The sequence below is a fragment of the Phalacrocorax carbo genome, chromosome 9 (assembly GCF_963921805.1).
Source record: "Phalacrocorax carbo chromosome 9, bPhaCar2.1, whole genome shotgun sequence".
Lineage (NCBI taxonomy): Eukaryota > Metazoa > Chordata > Aves > Suliformes > Phalacrocoracidae > Phalacrocorax > Phalacrocorax carbo.
Window position 1 is genome coordinate 26,810,946 of NC_087521.1, and position 27,237 is coordinate 26,838,182.

Here is a 27,237-nt window from a genome sequence, read left to right on the forward strand (position 1 = left end):
CAACACCGAGCCTGAATCTTCCTGAGGCTGATTGCCAGCATTTTTCAAGATAATAAGTGGTAACTTTATGATTAAATTAAATATTGTATTGTGATGTTTAATCTGGTATACAAATGGTTTTTAAAAAACTCACTTTTCTGAAGAAGTAGCACAGAAAGATATCCATTTGCAGCCATGATTATGGATTTTGCTTCATTTTATGAAAGTCTTCTGACATGTAAAATAGAGTGTCTGACCACTTTCAATCAGATACCCCACTGGCACTTAACAGAACTATGAGTTTGGACAAGATTTAGGTTAGATAATTACATGCAAAATCCTCAAAGGTTTAAGAGGATAAAACCATCATTACTTTAGGCATAAACCAAGACTGAGTGCTCATAGCTTCTGCATTTTGCACCACAAGTGGCTTTATCAGTTACAGAAGAACTGATCCTGGCATTTAGAATTTGTACACTGGTTTGTGATAACGGCATGAAAAATTTATCACCATGCTAAAGGGTAATGGCATCGGGAAATGTTTTGAAGAAAAATATTGAATAGTACGTCCGGTGCTGATCCTATTAGTGTCGCTAAATTTGTCAGCAGAAGAGCAAGGCATTTACCTTGAAACATCATCTGTGTTAACCGTTATTCTTTTTGTGTGGCAAGCCCCAAAAGCAAGTACCACATAGAGGGACTCAGCCTGCAGCAATATGCTACCATTTGCCAGCTTGTTGATGAATGTTACCACAAACACTTAACAGCTGGCTATCTGCCTGACTTGCCCCATTCACTGCTTTTCATGCTTACAATGAAAGGACACCAAAGATAATACTGAAGATTTGTAGAGACAAGTACTGAGGAACATGCAGATGGTTCTGAGTAGTCCAACAAAATGCATTGCCAACTTAATTCCTGTCAAAGCCACCGTGCTTCTCTGAGAACTAGAGAGCAACAGAGTTCTAGCAGGCGAGAGGAAGCAAGTGTTGGCTTACATATCCAAGAACAAACACTAAATTACTATTTGCTCTACTCATTTAAGAGAGTAGCTTACCTACAGAAAAATAAGTCAGGTAAAATAAAAACCATGCGCCACTCACACCTAAAGGTAACGGCATATGCTAACGCTACGATGGATGCAAGCACAAGGTAAAGGAAGCTTGTATCTGAGATCTAACAGAGGAGGAATCTCACTGCCCAATCTCTCATCTTCATGTTGTGTTACTGTCACGGAAGGAGCCATAATTTAGGAAAGTACATCTTGTTCTCTAGAACCAGTTCAGGCAGGGGTTGGGGTTTTGTGGGGGTTTTTTTTAATACTGAAGTTCACATTGGAAGATGGAACTGTTAGTACTAAGACTGAAGAAAAACATGACTGTGAATAGCATTTAGTTTGGGAAACCCAGAAGTGACTTATCATCCACAAACTTGGTGCAGCTTCACAATATGTAAAATTTTAGCATACAGCTATCAGGACACAGAAGATGTTTTTAAGCAGGATGACACACTCTGAACAAGAAAACCTGCATCTTTATGAGTACTAACCAGGGCATTTCAAAAAACACTCAGCAGCTTGAGATTAAGTTCTAGACCAACTTCCATGGAAGAATTAAGAAAGCTCCTACAGAAACTGCATTCCTGACTGCAGTTTGCAGTCCAGTTTTTCACACTTCTTTCCAACTTGTCACATTTGTCTGGGGGAGGGAAAGCTGCCATGCCTCTCACCTTTCCCTAAGGTTCCCAGCTCTTTCAGTACATCACACACCAACCATGGATTCCCTAGTGGTCTTTCAGCCTTAGAGACTTCACTGACTAATCTATTGTGCAGAAGCCAAATAACATCTGCGAGTTGTCACTTTCTGAAGAGACTGAAATACTAGCTCTTGCTTCTACTTGAAATTCATAGGGTTTTCAAAGGTGGTACTTGCCTTCCTCTTAAGTCTTGCTAAAAAAAAAAGGCAAATAAAAGATTACTATTCCACAGTAAAGAATCTTTTCTGCTCTTGAATAACTGTTGATATCCAACACCTTCTTAATCTTAATCTTCAGCCCTTTTATTCTTTTTTATTTCTTCAAGACGATCATACCCAGCCCAGAAGACACATGCACACCAAGTCAGATATAGGCTCTCTGAATTACAGATTATCCTTGAGACCATCTAACAATTCACACATTTGAGACAACTGAACAGGGAGCTACACGACCACTTTAACCCAGAAAATCCAGTCTGCTGCCAGAAGAGTTCCTCCTTATTCCTTCCCACCACATTCCACTCTATTTTCTGGATCATCATTAGCATTTGCATGGTATGTCAAACCAGGAAGCATTTCCAGGTGAAAGCTAACTTGTCTGTCCCATCCCTTCCCACCAAACCATTCACCCAGTGTCACTCACAAACAGCTGTGACACTGGAGCCCCAGCCCGAAGCAGGCAGTGGGATGAGGCTGGAAAAGGGCAAAATGGCCTTTTTTGGAATGGATGTGGATCTGCCTCAGACTGCAGCAAGCACGGAAGTGCAAGGCAAGAGTCTGTTTCTAGCCAACCTACAGCACATTAGGACAGGATCTTCCAAGATACATGTCAAAACATTCTAAGAAATGGATGGCAAGAAACACCACAGAATACAATCCCTGTTTAACATTGCTTTACTTGTACCTGAATTTTTCTGTACTCCTAGTCCAGGGCCAGATTTTGCAGGTGCTGGAGAGGCCATTTAAGCCACAGCAAATGGCGATCACATATTGAAGCACACCAGTAATGGAAAAATTGTTTCAGGCTTCTACATGAATCACCAGTTCCAAACAGTAAAATTTCAATGATTCAACTTCTTTCATTCCATAACAAAGTTGTAAAAATTGCTAAAATCCACTTATTTTACTGTATGATTAATAATCCAAAAAGGAAAGTTAATTTTTTGTAGAATAGTTGGTAATCATGACTTCTCAGAAAAACCCTTTGATAGTCACTTATTTTTCAGATAGTTTCAAACTAGAGATTAAGAAAATCTCAAATTTAAACTCACCCAAATTTCAATAACAACATACGATTGAGTCTACATTTCATCAGACCCAGGACCTTTGCACACCCTGCTAAGAAATAAAACAATTCCAATCCGATGACCACACTGTGCTGATGTAAGCTTACATACACTTATATTAATTAAGAAGCCACCATTTACATCACCAAGGTATGAGCAAAGTTCTGGTTTTCGGACTGCATGCTTTATTTCATCTTAAAAGTAAAACTTAGCAAGACAAGCAGATAACTTTTATCAATTATTTAGAGTAAATGCACATCTTTTGTTTTCTCCAGATATATGCAAGATGTTCTCTCAAGTTACTGAAAAACCTAATACATGCATTATGTAACAGAACAATTAATACTTTACATTGGTGCTATATTTACCGCATGCCACCTCCCTAATTTTAAAGGTTAGAGGTTTCTATTAATAAGCTCTTCTTGACAAAGCACCCTACACAAATGCACTTAGAGCGACAGGAGAGAAATCCACCTTATGAGATAACCCTTTTCTCTGCTTATGAATTTAGAGTGAAGTAAAGATGTTGTTCAATGACACGACTGAATTGGATCACTGTGACCAGAGGAACAGTTTCGCAGATCTACCCTCTTCCTTGTGTCAGCTGTAACAAATTCAGCTGGTCTCACCTCACTGACCTGATTCTGCTCACTAAACCAGCAGAAAACCAACCCACCAAAACACATAATGCTACTATCATCCTGTAGTTTAACAAACTGAATCATCACCACTGAAGGGTCAGGAGAGGCTGCTACACTAGAGTATGCAAGAAGGGTAAAGGAACACAGCTATTTTTCACAGGCCATCATCTTAAGTAGCACACACCAAGGTGAGATGAACAGCCCATGCAACAGCCTTCACAGCGGTCTAGTTGCTGCAGAGGTGGCCCTCCTTGGGCCAACACCCAGGCAGCTGCACGGAACGCTGGGTAAGGGAGCAGAGTCAGATGGCAATTACCTTTTTCCTGACACTTCAGTTCTCAGCCAGATCAACACCATAATCTAGGAAATATAAGACTAATATAAGACATTAGATTAGCTTACAGTGCTACAGAACTGCACCTGATTTTTTTTTTTTTTTGATGGCTCAAGGCTGCAACACTATGCATACAAATACCCTGAGCTGTTTTCCAATTTCAAAAGTTCAGATAGCAGCAGCTACTTTAAGCACAGGTGTGGCACATCTCTCTCTTCACTCTACACTTCCTTTTAAATGGCAGCAGGCAGGAGGACATTTTCTCAGACATTACTCACCCTGTTTCAGAACTTCCCTGGAGCTCCAGATCTAATTAAAAGGTCAATGAAAGTCAGATTTTTGCCGTAGGAAAAGGCCACGAAGACATGCGACAAGCAATTACTGTAACCAGGCACTAGAATATTTGGAATAGCTCAAGTTACTCAGAAACAGAGAAGAGGGGGATTGTCTTTATATCTGTAGAGAATACTAACCAGTCCCGTGCTAAGTTTTGCTACATGTTACAGTGGAAGGCTTAGGCTGGCTTATTTTATTATTATAAATACTTTCACTTCTTCAGCTCCCTTTCCAGACCAGGAACTCTGGAGCCAAGGCCATTCTGCCTTGCTCTGCTCCTTCCAATGCCCCTGGCTGGGAGTGATGAAGAGGAAGACCATTTACAGCAGCACCATTTTCCCTGACTCGAAGTGCTAAAAGTCACCACTGACAGGGCAAGCAGGGCATTAGGAGCATGGTCACCCATCTGTAACAAAAATGCCTGAGGCTTGGGGTATTCAGAAGGCCATCACATCTCCAGAGGGCAGGATGCTTCCTGACACTTGCTCGGAAAGGACGTAAAGAGAGTAGAAAGGGGAGACAAATACATCCCTCAGCCTTTCAAAGTGTGATAAAAATTTTATCCAGATAAAGCAACGTGCTTCTAATTTCACTATGCAACTTTTCCTTAATGTCTGATGCTGACTCAGCACATTTCAAAATTTGTCTATATCTATCCCCAGGCTTTCCATATACTACAGTTAAAATTCAAATTGAGAAAGGGAAGTCCAGATTTTAAGGGGTGGGGGAGGAGGGGGAATCTACCAGGAGATCCTAAACTTGGCCTTAGAAGTAGATATCTAGAAATGGAGTCAAAGGGTGTTTTAAAGTGCTCATGGCTCAAAAAAAAAAAGCCAAAATTGTCATTATTAGGAAATAAACTGAGAAGCCTGCAGAATTCTGTTTTAGAATATTGCCCATTTAAGTTATCAGTTTGCTAAAGAGCATCAACTAAATATTCTGAAGTTTCAAATGACCAAGTTCATAGCACCTGCTATTAGATAAGAATAAAAATCCATCTAAAGCTTGCTTGGAAGCAGAGTGGTTTTCTTTTAAATACACATTGAATAGCCCTGAAAGAAAATAATTTTTATAAATGACAATTTGGAATATTAGACACATGACAGTTTATACATGCTCAACTTTTTAACTTGTCCTTTAAATGAAATAGTCACCTGTAGGGAAGTCAAATCCTGGAACAGTTAAGGTGAATTTTCAAAATCCAACTGATTTAAGAGCATGACTAAAGAGCTTTAACACTGCACGTATATGCAAAGCACACAGAACAAGAATCTAAAAACAGAACACCATGCCTTCTCCTAGAGACATTTCCAAGTCTCCAAGCATTATAAATTCAGCTTTTCCTAATACAGTCAGGATGGAGTTCTTCCTCCTTCTCTTCCCCTCATTCTGCTTTTTTGTCACCCTTTCTTATGCAACTTTTTGCTTATTTATGTACGTTACACTAAGTTCTTTCTCCTTATCTCAATATTTTGTGTATCAAAACCCACACTTGCTTTTTGTTTTGTTTAGTACTTAAAGTTCATCTTTTGCTAACATCTTTGCTGTGATATCTTTCAGAAATTATTATACCCAGTTTCTGGATCATGATTTTAGACAACAAGCTCTCAACAGACTGCCAGCCCACATGACACACTGTTTAATGGACATGCTTCTACGGCATTCCCAAACATCTTATAGGCTCCTGGAAGTTTATATCCTCCATGCTACTATTCCTAACCAGAACATGCCTCCCGTTACTGCATGTCCCAGTGTGATCAGCTGCAGCCCAGGCTCCCTGGCTTCTAGCTTCTCCCTCTTTCTTGCATATGTCTAACGCCAGTAGGAAACAAATCTCTTCATTGTCCTTAGCTGATACCAAAATTACTGCCATTAAAATATAAAAATTATACTGATCATTACACTCACAGTTGTAAATACCACGTCACACCTTTACATCTCACTCCTCAGCTTTAAGGTAGGCGTATCATCCCAAAAAGTTTTTATATCAGATTCAGTATCTGACAGAACACTCTTCTTTTAAGCTTACCATTTTAAACAAAAATTTTCAGTTTTGCACACTCGTCTTTACTTGAATTTAGGAGTAAGATTATCCACATGCCATATTTGGTTAATAAGCACTACATACATAATCCTTTTGCCCTAAGATTTATCTTCAAGCATTTAAGTAGAGAATTCCTTTTCCTTCCTCATTTACAGCCTCCCTAGATAGGTGTGTTGGTTTGAAAACAGAAAATCAAGTACCAGAACATTCAGAACAAGCTTGTAGTAGGCTGGCGATCTCAAATCTTCAGCTATACCTCAGGCTCCATTCTGTTGGCTTCCAACCTTTTCCTTTACTCATACTTGAAAATAACAACCAAACATTTGGATGCTCCGATGCAACACCAGGGTAGGCACCTGCGTGCCAGTAGGGATGCAGCTGGAACACCTTGGCAGTGTAGGTGTGTTGTTACAACTTTCCATTTGCAGAGTAGGAACCAGTGAAGATGCGTTAACTTCCTTCCAGAAATCTTCTGACATAGTACATGGCCTCTGAGGAGGCCACAGACAGAACATGAGACCACAAGCAGAAGAACAAGAAGTTTCTGACAATCTTCAAAATATTTTAAGCTGTTGCAACGTAACTGCAAACTAGTAGAGACTTTGAGTCAACTATTTACACAGAGAAAAGCCAAATGGTTGCCCTTCTACTTCCCTACACATCATTTTAGCTATACCCCATTCCCTTCTCCTTTTCAACATAGAATATAATATTTTCCTTTACTAATTTATCTCCAGTGTCATCTAAGTAAACCGTGGCTCCTTTGCCCATTGATTGTTTTAGCTCTTAAGTAATATTTTCCATTTGCATTGACTCACTTTAAAATACCATTCAGACCCAAACCACAATCTTTTAAAGACTGTCAAACTTTTTCATCCTTGATACTGTAGTTCAGACACACTAGTTCCATTTTTTATGCTAGTATTGTGAAGCTGAGGCTATGTACTCCTTTTGTTCCATAAACCTTTTTGGAATTTTCTAACAGACAATTCTAGAAAAGATGTAATCTTAAATTTTTTCCTTTACCTTTTAATCTCTTAAGATTCTCAATATTTATGCCACTTACATCATCTTTTTTTTAACCTACATGAAAAAGATGCTCAGGACTGCTTGTCTAGTAACCCATCGTCCCATCTTTGGGTTGCCACTGTGAATTCAGCAATGACGTGAATATTACCAAAAATGTTTTTAATCTTTTGGTAGTTTCATGGTCTTTAAAGTAACATGAAAGCTTCAATCTGGTTCTTATGGGCAGGTACAAACACAAAACAAGCCTGTGACAACGGTCTCCAAGACAGAGGTACCATGCAGCATTGAGGGCAAGGAATGTTGTGCTTATAAAGCTTACATTTTTGTTGTTCAAACCTTCTGTAAAGGAGTTCAAGTCTTCAAGGCTATTCTTCTGGCAACCATCCTAATTTTTATACCCTAACAGCAACACAATTTCACTGTTATCATAATTTCTTGAAGCTTAACTCATTTCCTATAGAGTTTGAATTTTAAAACCGAGTTCATAGAGGCATCATTTAAAAAAAATCTAGGTCCACAAAATATTTAAAAAGAAATATCAGGAACAGCTGTGTGTTGAACTATCCCACTGTACTATTTGCATGAGCAGCAAGTGTCACTTCATCACAATTTCTATTATGGTGTTCAGACTGTGCCAGTAGTTACTCTTACACAGGAACAAAAATGTACCTAGTTATTTTCAGAAATTTTACAATAGCTGAGTAGTTTGTGCAGTTGCTGGCACCCCTGACTGACTGTTCATCTGTATTGTAAAGGAAGGAAAGAATCCAGAAGTGTTTACGACTGTATTACATGAAATCAAAATTTAAGAAGTTGTCCTTTTCTAAAGAACCACTCTAAGAAATGCATTTTCAAAGAACCAAGAAGTCAATTTGGAGTCTCATCTCTCTTACATGAACATATTTTAACACCCCCAAACGTCTACTAAGAATCTCTCAGTTATCGCATATGAAATTTTTTTCAAGTATCATTAGCTCATCTCTCTCTCTCTCAAAATCTTATATAAACATTAAGTACACAAGCTTAACTTAAAGCTTACCTTAAAGTACAGGCTATCACTTCTGGAAGTACCAGGTAAAGACATCTCACCTGACTACTGTTTGTAGTATATTGATCAATATTTAGGAGTTTAGGTGATGCTTTTCCCAGTCCTTTCCAAATCATGTACCTGATTATTTTTATTCCAATACTGCAAATTTTAATTCAAATATTACGACTCCTCGACAATCTATTTCTGGACAAGTGTTAAAAGATTACAAGTAGACAGTGTTGATTTCCTCTTCCACGAATTGTTATGCACAGCTAAATTTATTTCCTTGCCAATTATTTTTTTTTTTAAACACAAAAGTGACAACTTAGTCTCCACCTAAGTCCCTCAGAAAATGGAGAGGACAGGTTCTTAAGTGTTATATGGGACATGAGGGGGGGGGAGAGAGATGAGGGCAAGGAGATTGAAGTAAGAAGTAGGTCTTGCCCATGCTTCTCTCTTGTGGAAAGATAATCCATTATCTTTCACCAGCTGTCACCCATTTCGGAGCTCCCCACAGAGCTCCAAGGGTAAATTACTGGAGCACATTTTCCACTAAAACCTCTATTATTTATTCTGTAGCTATCAAGCATATACTTGAAGTAAGAGCTATCATTACCAATGTGCACAATGACACATTACAGCCACTGATGCAAAAGATCATTGCAGCAATGTGTGCACAAGTGTGCACTACTGTTTTAAAGACATCACTCCAAACTGCCTTCTCTAAATACAAATAGGAAAGAAGTAGTAAAAAATGTGAAAAATTAAACAAAAGAAGAAATTAAGGACATAAGAGGAGGGGGATGATATTTCTCAGTAGCTTTAGGCAGCAAGACTCAGTCCAAAAAAGAAGTTATTGCCAGTACTTCACTATCTGCTTTTTCCTCCAAGGTATCTGCAGAGTGTGCAGGTACCTCCCAAGAGGGAAGCAATACACAGCAACTAGAACACAATGTGAACAACTTCCATACATCAGACAAACACAGCTGAGGGCTCACAACCACAGCTGAGGGCTCACAACCACAGCATCTGAAACAACTATGCAACACTTTGTTCAAAGTTTCTTCTGAAAAATTAACACACTATAAATTGCTCACATACACCGTCCTTGCCTCAGAAGGGTAACGGACCATTACATTATACAGTACTGTCAATGAATGCCTTCATGACATAGCTGACAGTATATGTTCTCTGGCAAGGATGTCTACCAGACTTCCAGGCATGTAGGAACCATGAAAATCTTATTATTTTCCCAGGAGTTTGCTGCAAAAACACAGATACAGATTCATTGCACGAGAAGTCAAGTGTCACTTAGGATACCCCATTAATAATTACAACACACCTCTAAAAGGATTCAGTTCTTGGGTTTTGTCCCATTTGTACATTGTTATCCTCATCATTCATAGCACTTCCCATGCTATTTTCCATGTATCAATATGATTTTGGAACACTGAATTTGTTGTGTGTTTTGGTTTGCTAAGTGTACTGTCATCAAGGAAGAATATCAGCATTGAAACCATGTTGCAAGTCCAACTTCACGTAAGTCTTACAAGCTCTTATTTTATAGAGGGAAAAAAAAAAAAACAGCTAATATGTCCCATTAGATCTTTACAACTATGAGGAAGCTTTGTTTCACCCTGTTGTTAGCAACTGCTTACTCAGGCTCCTTATAATGTCAGATATAAGAATATTAGGAATCCTACTAGATAGAGATCCCTTTGTGATATAAGCACATATCTAGCAGAATAGCTAAACCTGTATTTTTCATAAGGGATGATTCAGTCTCGCAGTCATGCAGGGATTGCAGGCTTTTCTGACAGCTCCACGAAACAAAGCTTTAAAATATTTCAACTGCTATCAAGGCTCACAACTAGACATAAGGAAACCACACTCAGGAAAAAGCACTAGACATAAAACATAGGTTCAAAGTTCTTGAAACCTGTCCTGGCAATTCTCTTCCAGGAACAAGGAAACTGGTGCTTTTATTAAATACATGGCAGAACACCATGAACAAAATTTAGTTTCCCATCATCTACAAACCTAAAATTTAGTTAAAAGCTTGTCAATACTTACATTCAGACTACGTGATAAAATGCCAACCAATCAGGGTAAACACCTAAGATTACCAAAAAATGAATAGTAAGTTTACACAAGTTGTGTCAACTACTTTACCTACAACAGCAAGATGATTCTATTTCACACATTGCATTCTGATAACTAGGAAGAACAACTGTTTTCTAATAAAGCAGCCATGATGTTAAATGAAGTTGCTAACACAGGGAAAAAAAAATATGATACTGAACCACAGAATAATTTTATGTTGAAGGGACCTCTGAAGATCAGAGTCCAACTTCTTACTCAAAGCTGAGGTAACATTAAAGTTCAATCAGGTCACTCAAGGCCTTGTCCAGCTGAAGTTTATCTCCCACGACAGAGAGACTGCCACCTCTCTGGGTGCCTCTTCCAGTGCCTGACCACCCTCAGGAGGAATAGTATTTTGGCAATGGACACAGGCTATGGCAAGAATCCTCCTTGCCATAGCCTGTGTCCATTGCCTCTCCTCTTGGCAGTGCGCCTGAGAAGAGTGCCTCTGTGCTCCCCCTAGCCACAGATCTGGCAGCTGAGGATCATGATCAGACCCCCCCCTTCTCCAGGCTCACCAAACTCAGGCACCTCAGCCTTTTCTTGCACGTGACGTGCTTCAGGCCTCCAGCCACATCGGTTCTCTGCTGGACGCACGTCAGTTTCCCAGTGTTTTTTCTGTTCTGGGAAGCCTGGAGCTGGACACGGTACTCCAGAAATGGCCTCACAAGTGCTGTGAAGAACAGAATAACCGCTTCCCTCAACCTGCTGGCTACACTCTTGCCAATGCAGTCCAGTACACAGGCATCCTCCATTTCTACAGTGCTGCACTACTGACTTTTTCAACTCACTGTTTACCAGGACCCCCAAATCTTTTTCTGGAAGGCTGCTTTCTAGTTGGTCATTCCCCAACTTTTACAGCTCCACAGTGCAAGACCTTGCACTCATCATGCCAAACTTTATATTCCTTCACATTGTAAAACCTCACAATGTTGGTATGCAAAAGGTAAAGTATAGAACATAATCTCTGCTATCCCCACCCTCAGAAAGTGCCTGAAACATTAAACAAAACCTTTGTGATGTTTAATACTACCCGCAAGAACAGGAAGTTGATGACTACCTGTAGTTCTGATTCTGTCAAAATCAACCAGGGCACTTTGTTCCTTGTTTGAGCCACTCAAACACATGCACACCTTTAACATTGAGGATAAGTACTGCAAAGCCCTTTCCTAAGAGAGGTAAAAGCTTCTCCATCACTGAAATTTTAAAAATTGAAAGTCCCTCCTTTCTCTCCTTCTCAAAGTGTCAGTTCTTTTGTCTTTACAATTAACTTCAGACACAGTCAACCTCAGGATGCACAAGGACTGATTATTTCTAGCCATGGATGTATACCTGCCTGGGTCAAGCCTCACCAGTACAACCCTATTGGTACAGCACTACACCCAATCCAGTAAATCCAGCTGGCCTGTAATAACACACAGAAAGACAACCACAGTTCAGCTGCCTTAATAACCAGTAAATATATCTAAGGGAAAGATAAAGACGGTCTGTGGACGTGATACAGCCTCCAGTTAGGTATGCCCACTGTATGTTGCCCTGTATCATGTTATCTGGAGTACCAGGCTAGGAGAACCATAGTTTAAAAACAGCTGTTTGATATTGTCATTATTTCCAACTTAAATATTAACTGTCCAGGAAAGCAAAGGCTGAACTTACTGGTAATGGAAATGGTCAGTTACGTTACAGAGTAAGTTAACACAGTCAAACTTAATTCCTCCATGCAGTGATACCATGCCACATGACTATGGCATTTTGCTACGACTAGTTAAAGATGGTCTGGAAGGAAACTGCTTCTTCCCTATGACACAACAGGTCAACTCACCTGCAACTTCTCAGAAAGTCTGCTCTAAAAGATGAAGTGTTGTGAGTTTAGGAAAAATACCGTATTACCCATAAAAGTCACAAGATTAAATACCACAGACTCCAGGCTTCACTCTGCATTTACAACCCAACATCTAACAGTTACTAGCTACCAGTTACACCATCAGGACCTTTAGATCACTTTTAGCCATTTGTACACATAAAAATTTTCTTCTCACAGCCTCCTGTAATACATCACAGAGGGTGAGGTTCTGAATCACAAAAATGTAGTTTCCTTTGTTTAGGTTAGTAACTTGAGAGGGTTGTAGGGCAACAAAGCCACCCTAAAAGGAACCACTGATAGCGAGTGTGCAGTGAGATCCCCTCCTTGCCTTAAAGAACATAAAAACTAAAAACCACACGTGGATATATATTACATTCCCACTTCACTCAGATGCCATGCAAATGACCACAGACAAGGTAATTGAAACCAAATCCTTAATTTAAAATTTGCAATACAAACTTCTTACTCAAGTACACCTAGCCATAGAAAAAATACATTTGCTACTCTTCTTCAGATCCACAGTCCAAGAATAGTCAAAAGCCTGCAGAACAAAGCCTGCACAGCATGCACACTAGGCGTGCACCTCTCAGCACTAACAAGAGGAGACCATTGCCACGTAGCCATCGTACACAGAAATGGGGGTAGAGGGAACAACAACACATAACAACCTAACTAATCCTATCAGAAAAGGAGCTAAATTTAAGGACTAAAGATGCATCTTAAAAAGCAAACCTTTGGGAACATATTTCAAAATAACAACAGGATCTTCATGTCTAGAGAAATTCTCCTGCTGTTTCTACTCTGCCTTAATTACAGTAAAATAAAAGACAGGAAGAACACTCCAGCTTTCAGTATTGATAATCCAAATCACACAGGCAACAATAAAGCTGGCAGCACACAGAAAAGCTCCGTGAAGATGCCAACTTTTGAGGCAAGATGTAGAAAATGAAGATATGAAGATCACAAAATTCATGCTGTAACAACAGCATACATCCAAAGGCATGCAAGGCAATGGAGACAACCCCCATCCACCCCCAAGGTACACATGGATCTCTGGAAGAGGGGGAGAACCAGAGACAGAGGAATTCCTCAAGAGTGGGAAAAAGGTTTCAGATGCCCCAGAAATATTACCATGCAATTACTAGAAACCTTATCCTTCCCAGATGAGGACAGAGGTTTCCCCCAATCCCACATCCCACTCAGCACAACTCAAAAGAATTCAAGTTTTTAATGCGTTCAATTAAAAAGATTGGTTCTTTCCTGGGAGAGGGTATTTATTGTGTTTACACCAATTTAGGGCGTGATCTATTTTTATATACCTATCGAGAATTTCTAGTGACCCAAAGCTTTTACTTAAGTCTCGTCTATCGAGGGAAGGCATCCAGTTTAGTCCTTAGGCTAAGGGTCCATTACTAGCAGGGAAATCATAATATACTAAAAAACCCCAAACTTCTATAGTGGTTGCTATATTTTGGGTAAAGTTGCACCATCTATAAAAAGAGTGAATCCACATCCCACAAACTACACAGTCCCAAATATAAGTACAATATTGCCAGAATAGCTTCAACACTCTTAAGACTGACTTCCACGTATCTACTTAAATGAGTTTAAAACTGGTTTCATCTTACTTATTACTTCATCTTTTACTCATTTTTTTTAAAATGAAAAATAGAACGACATAACCCAGGTTTAAGCTGAATTAGAATTCCAGACAGAATTCTGTATAGACTTTTCTAAAATCCTCAACGCACACATCTCACTATACTGGTGTAAACACATTTCAAGTTGGACTTCACAATGCAATTACCCATGTTTATTTTAATGTTTGAGAACAATTTTAAATGGTAAAAAGAATTTGGGATATATCTGGAATCGATGCTGCTTCTGATCTTTTTTCTTCTTGGCCTTTTTGGGAAAGCCAGTTGTACATATTCAGCCCTCAATGGCACTGCACTTAAGCAAATTAAGAACTATACCTCAGCCTTCATTAATGCACACCTGGTTAATAAACTACACACATTTTCAATTATTCAATACTTGGTGACAACACCCCCACCATTTTCCAAAGCTTGGACTTCTTTATAGAGGGCTCAGGTTGGGCATCCAGCAGTAGTAGCCACATTTGAAGCTTTAGGCCATGGTTAACTAATAACAGGTTTCAGTGTTAAGACCCTGATGACATGAATGACAGAAATTAAGATCTCAGGCACTTCAGGATGCCTAAGGCCTCAGCTGGCAATGATGGCTGCACACACTTAATCTGAATGCACTCTAAGTATATCTACAGCCATGATTACTGAGGTCTATGCAAAATCAGGGCTTAAGAAAACAGTGTGAAGCTTCCTGTTGAAGAAAGCTACATTCATTGTAGTGAACAAAAATCTTCATAAATGAAAGCTTGCATTCTGACAATCTGCACACACTGATGAGAAAAATAGAGTGGAATATTTTAGTATTAGAAGACAGCTAAAATGAACAGATCACATTGAACCACAGACCAAATGTACTTAGAAATTCTTAGACCCGGAAAAGCTTTTTAAAATTAAATTCCTTTTCTTAAAAAAAAGGAAAAAAATACTGGAGCTTCAGTGGGATATATTAGTGTGCATGATACAAGCTCTTCGGTAACTACATCAAGAATATACTGGAATTCTCAAGTGTACCTTATGAAAGGCTCAGAAAAATGAACCTCAACCCTGTTTAAAGCATTATCAAACGCAGAAACACAGTCAAAAGCTTTAACAAGTCCCTTCTATTTTTCTAAATGGATTTGCTTGTGGTCCATCATCCTATTCATCTTTTGAGACATGGGTAATGAAAAAGATGAACCTATAAAGTTTCTCCTAATCCTAGACACTATATTCTGATAATGGCTCAGATAAATTTGCAATTGTTCAGGTAAGTGTTATAATTCTTCCTTTTTGTAATATCCATCTAAAAACAGCTTTCATGAATTGCCTCAAATTACAAGCAAGGGATAAAATCTAACTTTCATAAATCTGAAGAATCTGTAGTAGTTTAACACTCCCAACTAATCTCAGCTACAGATCCACATTTCTAAATCCCAAAACATTAATAACCATGAAGTAAAAGCAACTTGCTAAAAAAAGCTAACGAAACAAGTGTCTTCAGTTCTGACTCACAGTTAAAATCACTTGTTTCTAGTAGGTGTAGAAGAAACTGACTCATTCCCACATATGAATTATTTGCAAAAAAAAAAAGGTTAGTTCAATTTCATTTGATAAAAAAGTTCATTGCACTGAGTCTGCTGACTAAACCAACATCCAAGCCACTTCTACTGATAATGTATAACTGTGCCAACCACCGAGTTTTAAGGACGTGAATTAAGTTGGGTGGATTTTTTTGCAAAATATTATATCCTAATATCACCTATGAAAAAGCAATATGAAAATAATTTAGATTTCTAACTGAAACAAGTCAGAAAAAGTGTTAGACTTGTGGATGCTTATGAAACCTTACTTCTGCATCCTATACCTTATCATATACTGTGAGTGAGAAACTGCTACCTACACACATTTTTGCTATATGAAGACAAATTTATCAGTTACTTATTTACCCCTTTCTGAGTTTTTGTATATAAAAAAAACAAAATACAAAATATAGGTCACAGCCTTTAACATATCATGTAATTCCTCAAGCCCTCACTAATGACTTGCTATTTATTAGCAACTTTATCCACAGGAGAAAAGCGATACCAACTTCCTTCTATGGGACAAAAGACAAGCTTCACGCAGGATGTCTCTCATTTTAACACCACTTGCAACGTATCTCTCATCCTCCAGACCACATTACTCTCCCACTGTCAAAACTGCAGCATTCAGTGCCAATGTTTCACAGTGTAAAGTTTCACAGAAAAAGTCATTAAAAGATATTGCCTCATTCTAAAAATAACAGGTTAAAACAGATGTACTGTAAAGGGTCCATCATAAATACAGCAGCAGGCTTTGAACCTCATGCTTTGAGATCACTAGCCCTGACTACAGTGCTATCAAAGCTAACATGGCAGTCTGGGCTACTTAAACAAGAATTAATCCTAACATATATTTTTCAAAAGAACAGAACCAGTTTACTCAAAGCAGGTATGCAGAAAACTGGGATTTGGCAGCCATGCTCACACTATTCTGCCAGATGACCACCAAAGACTTAATCAGCAAAGGCAATCCAAGCTACAGCCCTCCGTCTCTGACCACAGAAAAGCCTTCAAGGAGCAGGCAAAGGGTGCCAGGTGCACCCACACTGCACCATGCACAAAGAAACCGTGGCTGCCACCACCACCACCAGCCTTTCCAGAACCTCTGCAAGGCACCTGCAGCTTCACCCTGCCCCAGTGGGCCCTCATCCACTCTCTCCCTGCTGCTAGCTCTACTATAAGGGATTGGAACAGGCTTTGGTGGGTAGAGGATGGAAGCAGAGGAACTTCAGCTAGAATCTGAAATTCAGTTTTCTTGTTCATCAGCTGTCTTCATTATCCAACCACGCTCACTTTGCACATGTGCCTAACAGGCTTATCGCTCACTGCACAACTTTTGCCTGCAGAGAAGAACGTTATGCAAGCTAGCAGAGCCTGAGGTCCCTTCCCGGCTTTCTATGTGTACTTCTGCAAGCAGGGGAGGGGGGGAGGAGTGCTAAAGGGAAAGGGAAAGAAGAGAGGAATTTAAGCCCTCAAGTCAAGAGATATGACATGTTATCAAGTGACAGTTTTTCCTGGTGTAACCCAAAAAGGCCAAAGGAAAGATCCTGACAAGCAACCCTCAAAGTCTGACAAATCTAAGGTCATCTCAAGAATACTTAAGGATAGTTTCTGCCTCCAACACCAGCAGCACACTTGGCCACACATCGTGCCCCCACCCTTACCTAGCACTTTTTCTAGTACATCAGTGCCTGTGGCAGTCAGAGGACTAGTTCTGCCCTGCAGCTAGTTTTGAAGATGCTCTAATGCAGGCTGGTAAGGCCTTTTCTCAGGTCCAAGTCTACACTTGTGAATACAACATTTTTCAGGCTGAGGGAACAGGCACTACACTCTTCTAACAGAAAGAGCACCCTGCAAGGTTCTCCCTTCCCTTATTAGACTTTTTTTTTTTTTATTTGGCAGGTTAAGGTGCCTCTTTAGGCAGAACTGGAAGGAGGAGAAAGTAGGCCTGAGAGTAGACTTGCGAAGTTCCCAGAGCCCCCGCCAACAGCAAGATCCAAACTTGAAGCACCAGTCTTGACAGAAACCCAGAGTTGTGAATCACTGCACCACCAGCAGCACGACAGCAACCCTTTCTGGAGAACTTTCTGTGCATGATTTTTCCATCTGTGGTCCAGCCTTAAGTGTAACAGATATATACCCAAAAGTGGCATCTCGAGGCTAGGCTAGAGAGGTTTCTTTGACTGCTCTGCATGCACATTTTTCCCTCCTTTACCCCACACTGGGAATATATTGCTATTACTACACCATCATCCACTGTCTATTATGTGACTGCGTTCAAGGCTTGGCAGCAGGTGCCCAGCTAGCCTACTTCTGCTAATCATCTACAGTCTTTCTTTTCCCCACAACTTCAGCCCCCTTGAAGTAAGTTCCTCTCAGGAAAAATAAAAACAAACACCCAAACAAAAAAAAAACACTACCACCATCCAAAAGCAGAAGACCAGTCTAGCTGGGTAGCAGACCTTTCACAAACTGAGAACAGAGAAGATAAGTCAGCATTCAAACAGATGGCTCTGAGCACACCAGAAGAAATAGTCCACAGAAGTATCCTGTGTGCCTGCTTCAAGGGGAAAAAAAAAAACAACACACCACTCAAAAACCACACAACCACATTTCAGATCAGTCTAAACTACTGTGACATCGGTTTTGAGGTGCTCTCAGAGAGGACTAGCCAGTACATAGTCCAGGAGTGAGACACACTGAAAAAACTACATGGGGACATGTGCCATCTTGCCCTCTGTAGCATGCCAGCAGTACAAAACAGGGTCAGAGGAAACAAAGGCTGGAGCAAGAGTGCCTATGCAGCACCAAGAGCATTTCAAATACAAATAAGGCCCATTCCTGTTAGACTCTTCGCTGAACATGCTTGCCTACTGGCTGCAAACTGTGCCAAGTAGCTGTTCAAAAATGGAGCAGCCGGTTGTGCCAGTCCCTGCTGACTGCAAGTAAGGGGCAGTAAGTACCAGACACAGCCAACTAAGGTAACTCCTGAAAAACAAGGTGATGTCAGACAAGCACGAATGTGATGCCAGCCACCAAGGTGCCCTGTGAGCAGCCATCCCAGCACAGGATTGCAAAAGATTCATATCCCTCAGTATGACAGATCAAGGGGCTCCACAGGGAGGAACACTGTACCTGAAAGCCAAAGGACAGGTGGTACACAGACACCTGAGCTGCAACCATGCTGCTCCAGCACTCCTATACTCTCGTCATCACGTGAAAAAAGGGACAGCATACATTTTTTGTAGGAAGAGTCTCTTAGGAGGTCCCTCTGCAGTGCACAATACCACCCTACAGCACCCAAGCACCATGATGCATACCATAATCCATCGGATAAATCCAAAGGCCACCTCTGTGCTTGCTGATAGCTTTCGGTAGTCTTCACTAGTGGCCTAGGTCAGCTTTACCAAGGGAAGTACATCCATAGACTTCCAGGGCCAGGCAGACTGTTTTACAGGCTTTCTAGGATCCAGGACTGTCCAGTTCCAGCATCTCCTCAGACGCCAGCTAGGTTGCTCTCCTGACAAGCGGAAGGACGAGCAGAGATGGTCAAGCAGTTTGGCCTTAGGGACACAAGGGCTGTAGCAGCCCAGTTTCACTGATGACTTCCAGAGAGGAATAAGCAAGTATAACTAGAATAAACAGGACTCCTTACTGTTACAGTTCCTCACTATTTCTCATTCCAGGAGCAGCAGATGTAGCAACAGTTTAAAAGACACTAAGCACAGATTTGGGAAATTCTTTCTGAACATGTAGACATGGGTCTGCTATCTAACAGACTTGGAATCAATTCCCACTAAGAATACTGAGCATTATTTCAAGCTTTATTATATAAACAATACAGTGATAAACAATTGGGAGAGATGTTATTCAACAGGAGTTATAAATAAAAATAACTAGAAAGGCTTTTGAATTCCTCACTTGCAGCTCAGCTAGATCTTCTCCAGATATCTGACATAAAGATACACACATTACACTTTCAGCAGAGGGAAAAAACATAGTCTGTTTGAAAGCTCCATTCACCATGGGAAAGCTACAATTGCCAAGGTTAAAATGGCAGATCCTTACAACATTTCTAAAGCGATGGAAGCCACAAGCTGCCTCAAGGCAAACGGCCACACCCTATGCTCTTCTATGGTTAGCGAATAGGAAGATGATTTTGAAGAAATAAGCCTGTGGCAGGACTGCCAGGAAGCAGCGGCGGGATTTATAGGACAGGAACAATAAGATCCACCATTTGGGGCTCACCAGCCTCTGCAGGTGAGGTGCAAGTCTTCTACAGATGTTGAATAGGGAGAAGGTGGCATTAAGTCTCATCGGATAAACATGGGACTTAACTTTCCGGACTCCCCACTTCCCTTCTCCCACAATCACCAGCTCCAGAATACAAGCAGCATCACGCTGCTGTCACAGAGCAGGTATCTCCACATCCAGCAGCTACACCACACAACTCAGCGTCTCCTCTGCACCCCACAGTCAGGAAAAAGCTCTGCCCCAACTACCACACCTGAACTCTTGGCAATTAAGAATGCAAGCAAGTCCATTTGCCACGCTGAATCATTTTATGGGAATTTTACATGTGTGATACCTTACACCCAGTTTTACATTCAAAATAGTGAAGAAATGCTTGCTATCCAGCTCGGCTTAACTTAATCTTAATACCTATGGAACTTATTTCCATTGTCAGTGATAAGTCTCCATTTCGTCAAAAGGAAATTCCTTCTGTCTCCAGTTGATAAAGAAACACTGATCTTCAAAGTACATCCCGAATATTTAGCCACATTCTCATGCTTCTACAAACATATAACAGCGCACAAAACTTGTGCGCATCAATCCAGAATATCTTCTAACAGAGAACTGGGCTGTAATTCAGACTGCATCTCATGACATGAGGAAGATTAGCGTGTTTGGCATGATATTTTCCTTATTAGCTGGAGGCAGAAACGCGTTCCTTGTCAGTGGAAACACACTGTGAGGGCATTAGGACACAGATAAAAGATGTCTCCTTGTTGGCATTTATTTGTTTTTAACAGCTTGAAGGAAAGGGAGGAACACAGACTATCAACTGTAATTCGTTTTACGGGTATTCCTTGTTGATGGAACACAAATATACAGCAGTCCAGATTTAGGCCCATCCCCTTACCATCAAGAGCCTGGATTATAAACTTTTATCCCTACTCTGCAGCACCAGATGGTAGCTCACATACATTTCAATTATTTATTGAATAGGCACTTTGTTATACTAGGGTAATCCCACACTGCAGTAAGAACTGCACACTGTTTTTATTGCGAGCTATACTTTTCATCAAGTCAGTAACCTTTTCACATTCAGTGAACACAATAAATAGAATTAAAATAAGAGATTTTATAAACAATTGGATAATCGGCCTCTCCATCACACAGAAAATGACAACGCAGGGATCAATCAGTAAGACACAACCACCAGCAGTGCTATAGAAAGAGTATATCATTCTTTGGCCTGCCCCAAATCCTCTCCTCAACTTCAGTGCTCCAAGTACCGTTGTAGTCCGATCTATCACATTTAACAGTTTGTAGGTGCTCCCTCCTACAAGCTATCAGCTTGAAAACAAGGGTATAAAACCAGATTGCACTTTGCCGAAGATGCACAAAGCTCCCACCACAAAACAAATAATCAATATTCCCCAGGCTGCAGCCTTTCAGGGCAGATGTGATAAAGCGGTTAATTATTCAGTTGGCAATCGCATTACTGACGTCAATAGAAGAGTCCAGGAAGTGAATCCTCTTAGTTTGTTAGCGTATGACAAAGAGTGGTGGTCCCCACAGAAATTAAGGAGAACCAGCTGTCCCTACTTGTAAGTGTTCTGGCCTGTAGTGCTAAAGACACACATTTGCATTTACTGAAGTAAATCGGTCCCTCCCTCTCCCTTAGGAAATCCTTGTGGTGTTGTTTGGTTTTTTTTTAAGAGGGCTCTTTAAAAGCCTAATTAACTGTACATGCATGGAACAGCTGATAAACGGGACAATATACTCGCGAGCAATGATCTCTCCTCCCTCCCGCTCCATGGAGAAGTTAAGTCACCTTCGTCATACATTATTATTCATAACTTACTCAGCTGAATAAACCAGTCAGCCACCATGGCCATTTTAACATAAATTCATTTAGGCATGCAGCAGTGAAGAATCTCTACTATCGACATACCTGTAGTCAATAGTCTTAACTAAACAACACTGGACACAAAACTTTTATCCTAAGCGTTATCACAAGCATCCACGTTTTCTTTTGTCAGCACGCTCTGGACTATTGGAGGTTTCTCATTATCAGGCCGCTTAACAGTAGGGAACCATTAAACAAAGCTGTTATAAAGGCTGCCTAGAATTGCTCTGTCCTTCGGGGGCATGCCCAAATTAAAAAGACTGCATGATGAACGGTAACTGCTGTTCCTTCGAGACACACGCACGCACGCCCTCTCCAACAGCCACAAACCTGGCACCAGAGCAGTATTTCAAAGCCTGAGCCTGCTGCTCTCCCCCTCCCCCAGGTAGGAACCCCTCCGAGGAGCCCTGGATTAGCCTGACATTTCGGGTTAAGCCCAGCAGGGTTTCAGGCCAAGGACGCTTCGGTGCTGTTCCTGCTGCCGGCTGCTGCCAGGCGGTTCTCTGGGGACCGAGCGGAGCTGGGAAGGGACCCGCAGGGTCAAGGCCCGGCTGACGGTGGGGGTGTTCCCCCGGGAGGCTCCGCATCCAGGGGCGGCGTCTCCCCACCCCACCCCGCCCGGCCGCAGCCGGGAGCGGCGGGGAGCGCACACCCAGGGCCAAGCCGCCCCTCGCCCGGGGATGCCGCACAACCCCACTACCCGGGCCCCGTCCCGCCCCCGCCCTCGCCCTCCCACCCGCGCTCACCCCACTCGAGGAAGTCGGAGACGTATCGGTCGCGGCGGAGCGGCGAGTCGCGGCTGCACTCGGCGTAGACGCCCACCAGGAGGTCGAGCAGGGTCTCCACGCTCAGCACGCTGTCGTGCCGCTGCGGCCCCTCCAGCACCAGCTGCTCCAGCCGCTTCAGCCGCACCTTGGCCGACATGGTGCCGCGACGGCGGACGCCGCGCCGCGCCGCGCAGCGCAGGGCCGGGCCGCTCGGGCGGCGGCGGAGCTCAAAGGCCCGGGACGCCGCGCTCAGCCGCCCCGCGCTGCCTCTCGCCCCTCACGGCCGCGCCGGGGCCGAGCGGCTCCTTCCACGGGCTCCGCCTCAGGCCCGGACGGTCCATGGGCCGGACCCAGCCACCACCACCCCCCCGCTCCGCTCTGGCCTCTCCCCGGCAGCGGGGAAGGGCCGCTCCTGCTCCTCCTCCCCCGGCGAGCGCGGCCCGGCGCGTCCCACCGAGCGGCCCCGGCGGCCCCGGCCACGCCCACCACGCAGCGTCCGCGCGCTCCGACGTGGGCAGGGCCGCGCAGGAAGATTGGAACGAGCGCCGCACCGTAGCGCTGGGCGGGTGCCCGCTCCCGGCCACGCCGCGGCAGATTCGCCACGGAGGGTGCGAGGAGCGGCGGCAGCGCCGCGTTCCCATCCGCACTTTCGTCTCTCGGGCGTGTGTGTCACCTGGCCTGTGCCATCCCGACGGGGTTTCGGGGGCGAAGTCCCCTCCTCGCCCGTCAGACCGCGGCCGTCCGTGCTCCAGAGGGCGGGCAGCCTGCCCTGGGCCACCCCGGTCGCGGCTTCCCTCGGAGGGCAGGGGTGACCCCAGAGGCCACGATCCCCACAGGCCTTGGCTGGGCGCTGCAGCCCGCAGCCTGTGCGGGGGCTCGGGAGGCTTCTCCAGCCGCGGCTGGAGCGGAGCCGTCCCTTTCCCTGGCCCGGCCACGATCCCCTGTTCCGTGGCCGGGCTGGCCTCAGTGGAGCCCCCGGCAGCAGGCACATGGCTGCAGCGTGGGCAAGGCCCTGCAGCACAACATGGCGCCTGTAGCTGTGGCACTCTGCACCTCTCAAAGCCTACCTGGGGATAGGGCTTTATTTCAAAGCAGCACCAGTTAGCCCAGGCAAATGGAGCCCTGTGTGTTAACAGCTATTGTCAGTGCTCCATTGAAGGAGAAGGGAGCTCGCTGTAAGGCGCTCAAACTTTCTGCTGTGCTTTTTTTTTGGTGTTTTTAGTTTTTTTTTTTTTGTATTGCAACTTATTCAGAGAACTGTTCTCTCTGGAGGCTGCAGCACCTTAAGGCAAGATGCTGAGTAGCTTGAGATGGGAGTTCACTTCTCTAGGAATGCAGCCAGTCAGGTCCTGATGCAAAGCTGAACTGGGAAGGATGCCTTTTCCTTGCTTGTCTCCCCTGGCAAGTAGATGGAGCGCTGTGTGCTCTCCGAAAATCATCACACCAGAAAGAGAGGCAGCCAAGTGCTGGTTCTGTCAGGGCTGGGAAACCCCCTGCCTCCAGGAGCTGGAGCTAGATGGGGGTTTGCACCATGGTAGCTGCAGTTGCCAGGGTTCCTCCACGGTCCGATGTGACGTGTCAGTCATCATTGAAAGACCTGGATGTTCTCAACGTCACCTTCAGGGCCAATGGCCAGGCCAAACCCGAGCAGTGCTGCATACAGGGAGCTGCCCTTTTCAAAGGGTCTGGAACATAACCAGACAGAGCTACATGGAATATTGTGTAGCAGAAGGTATTGCTCCCAACGTGACAGAGAGGTCTAGCAGATGTTTACAGAAATACTTGTTTCTAGGAGCCCTTGCCCCTCAGGCATATCTGATAGATATCTCTTTGACACCAAATGCCTGTTACATCTGAGAGCTGTTCAGATCATAATAATACTGTGCAGTGCATTTGGACCTACCACCTGGATCAAGAAGGTACAGGCATGTTGGGACCTGTTAATTCTAAAAAATGCAGTTTGATAGAAGGTGCCGTGAATCACACTTTTATACTGAGAACCTATGACTTTAAAACAAAGAAAAAAACACAGCAGAATAAAATAGTTTTATTCTGTTTTTCCTAAATGACTTCTATCTGTTTGTACTTCCTTCTACAAACATCCACTTGGAAAAATATTTCACAGCATATCTAGAAGTTTTCATTGTTCTCCCTTGATATTCCTCCCTGGTTACAGTTGTTTCACCTGACCTCAAACTGTTTAATACCGTAGCTACATTCATTTGCAGGATCCTTAGCATTTTAACAATTCCAATTGTATTCCTGGTGCTGTTGCTTTATTTAAAAGGAGAGTTTAATGTTTTCCACTTATTACCACTTTGGAGACTCATTTCTGGGCAGTTGATCAGAGTAATGGCTGAGGAGAACAGAGTTGCAAAGATCCCGTTACAATATCTATCCTTCCCCTTCTTATCTGTTCCTGCAGATGGTGATTATCACCATCTCCCTCAGCAAGGAGAGATTATAAAGGAAACTGCAGCTGGATGAAGAAATAGCCATTTTCTGCCTACCAATCACACATTAACATTTCCAGTTTCCTTGGTCTGTTTTACATTAGTAGAATTCAGGGATTTCAAGAGCTCTTCCTGACTTACACCAGGCACAGGGAAGAATCAGATCCTGTGCTGGGAATACGACAGATGGGTGACAGATGATATTGTAGTCTGCTTTAACAACTATGGAAGGTTTAGTGTATCAGACCAGCACGTGCAGGATTATTTATGAGCAATACTGTAGGTATTCCAGAATTAGTTGAAAGATTTCAGAAACTATTGCAAAGGGTTAAAAGCCTTGTGTAATGTAAATATTGCTGGGTTTTCACAGCAAGGTTTGCAGTTACAAAAAACCTACCTAGGTGAAAAGTGACGTTTGGTATGCATACTGAAAAATATATGTAAGCTTGAAAATGTAGCTAAAGGTGTTCTGCTTCTGTTACTCATCTGTGCCAATTCCATATACTAAAAATAAATGTGATCTGGCTAAAATGAATTAAATGATCCATCTTACCAGTTCCTTTTTCCTGTGGTATATTTCGGTGGAAAAATACAGCCCCTTTTTCTGGGACTGATCTGACTTTAAAAATTCTCTTTTTTGTGAGGAAAAAAATGTAAGCGAACGGGTTCTCACTTTTATATTTTCTGGAATCATTGTAGACTCGCAGAACTGAAGGCACGAAGTCCATATGGCTACTGAAAAGTTTATTCAGAGGCAATCAACTTAGGTCTCCTTTTTTGTGTGTGTTTTTGGCTGTACTCCAAGTAACTTAGTAACTAGTAGAGGGAGAAATTCTGTTACAGAATTTTGATGGCAACAGGAAATAGCTATGTCACCACTTTATGACTTCAGGAAAATCCACCCACAGATCACTTTGGAATTGAGAAGAATGAAGAAATATAAAGAGTATGGACAGAAATTGCAAACATAGCTCATTAACAATAAAGAACCCTATGCTTAAAAATAAAAAAAAATGAAGAAGACGTCATAAATACCTACTTTGTCACATTCACACAGATAATTCTCGAAAAAGAGAAAAATGCATAAAATTGCAATCTTTTGTTTGCTTTTTGTTTTAATTGTTTTTACATTAATAGGCAAAACGGAGCCTCTGAACAGCTAGAAAACCTAGCTAGAAGATCTAAATATATTCTACTCATTAAGGAAATTAGATGAAATTTCTAACCAAGAGAGAAGTTGACTAATGTGGAGCAAGGGAGGAGTTTTCTAAGGATTCAGAATGCAAAATATAATTAAATATAATTAAATTGAAATCAGAGAGAGCTCCTAGTAATGAGTTCCAAAGGTAGAATATAAGAAAGAGTTAAACATGCCTAAAAGCAACACAACTGGTTTATATCTTGTTGTTATCATAGACTTTCCTTCCTGGAATTATTTTTTAGGAAATTGTCACCTTTCCAGCTCTGTTTGTATTTGGCAATATTCTAAAAAATTCCTGCTTGCCAAAAGCAGTGTAAATCTACAGCTGTCATCCATACTAGGAGCCAAAAATAGTCTGTCAGTGGGGGCTGTCTTTGATGACATTGCATCATGTAAGCCTGAGTATTGAGCTAATGTATTCAATATTAAAAACAACAACAGCTAAGTCACCATTGGTGTGATGTTAGCCATGGTGAGAAGTACATAGAAAATTCCTCAAAGAAAACAAATTCTCTGCTCTTTTGGTAGGGTGGTGGATGCTAGAACTCTGCTTCAGCTTCCAGGGAACTCTCTCTGCTTCAGCTCACTGCTAATGCACTAGATGAGCAAGGGGGTTTCAGAAACACTCCTGTCTCTGCATGTGATGAGTGAAGTGGGTAGAAAGAAAGGGCATTTCCTCATGGAGAAGTGCTGGGAAGGGCCGAGAGTCTGGTCATTTCCACTTTTCACTAAATGCTTCCTCATAACAATGATTAAAAAAAAGAGCAGCAAAGCCATTTGGCAGGCTACCTTCTGTTAAGTGCATTCTGCCATTAAGTGCATTTGTTGGCAGTGCTTTTGTTTTGCTCTTTTATGTAGATTTTAGTGATGGTATAACCCAACATTTTGAACTGAAGGTGGGGCAAACTGGGATAGGAAAAGATTTTGCACTTGCTGCATGCTTTCTTAAAGAGAAAAAAAAAACTGTAAAGAAGCAAAAAATCATTAGGTGTATTAGTAGAGACATTTAGGGATAGTATCACTTCTGGCT

At 42.1% G+C, this 27,237-nt stretch overlaps 1 protein-coding gene across 4 annotated transcripts in view; it reads right to left on the reverse strand.

Annotated features, from left to right (window-relative positions):
- The window catches only part of CDC42BPB (CDC42 binding protein kinase beta), a 96,070-nt gene extending 73,041 nt beyond the window's left edge, over positions 1-23,029 (reverse strand). For 3 of the 4 annotated variants that reach the window (XM_064460818.1, XM_064460817.1, XM_064460816.1), the window contains exon 1: positions 22,533-23,028. In XM_064460818.1, coding sequence (XP_064316888.1) covers positions 22,533-22,710 — 178 coding nt within the window. In that variant the 5' untranslated portion in view covers positions 22,711-23,028. Of the gene's footprint in view, positions 1-22,532 lie in introns of all 4 variants that reach the window. The other variant, XM_064460819.1, reaches the window with a different exon arrangement.
- Between the last annotated feature and the right edge of the window lie 4,208 nt (positions 23,030-27,237).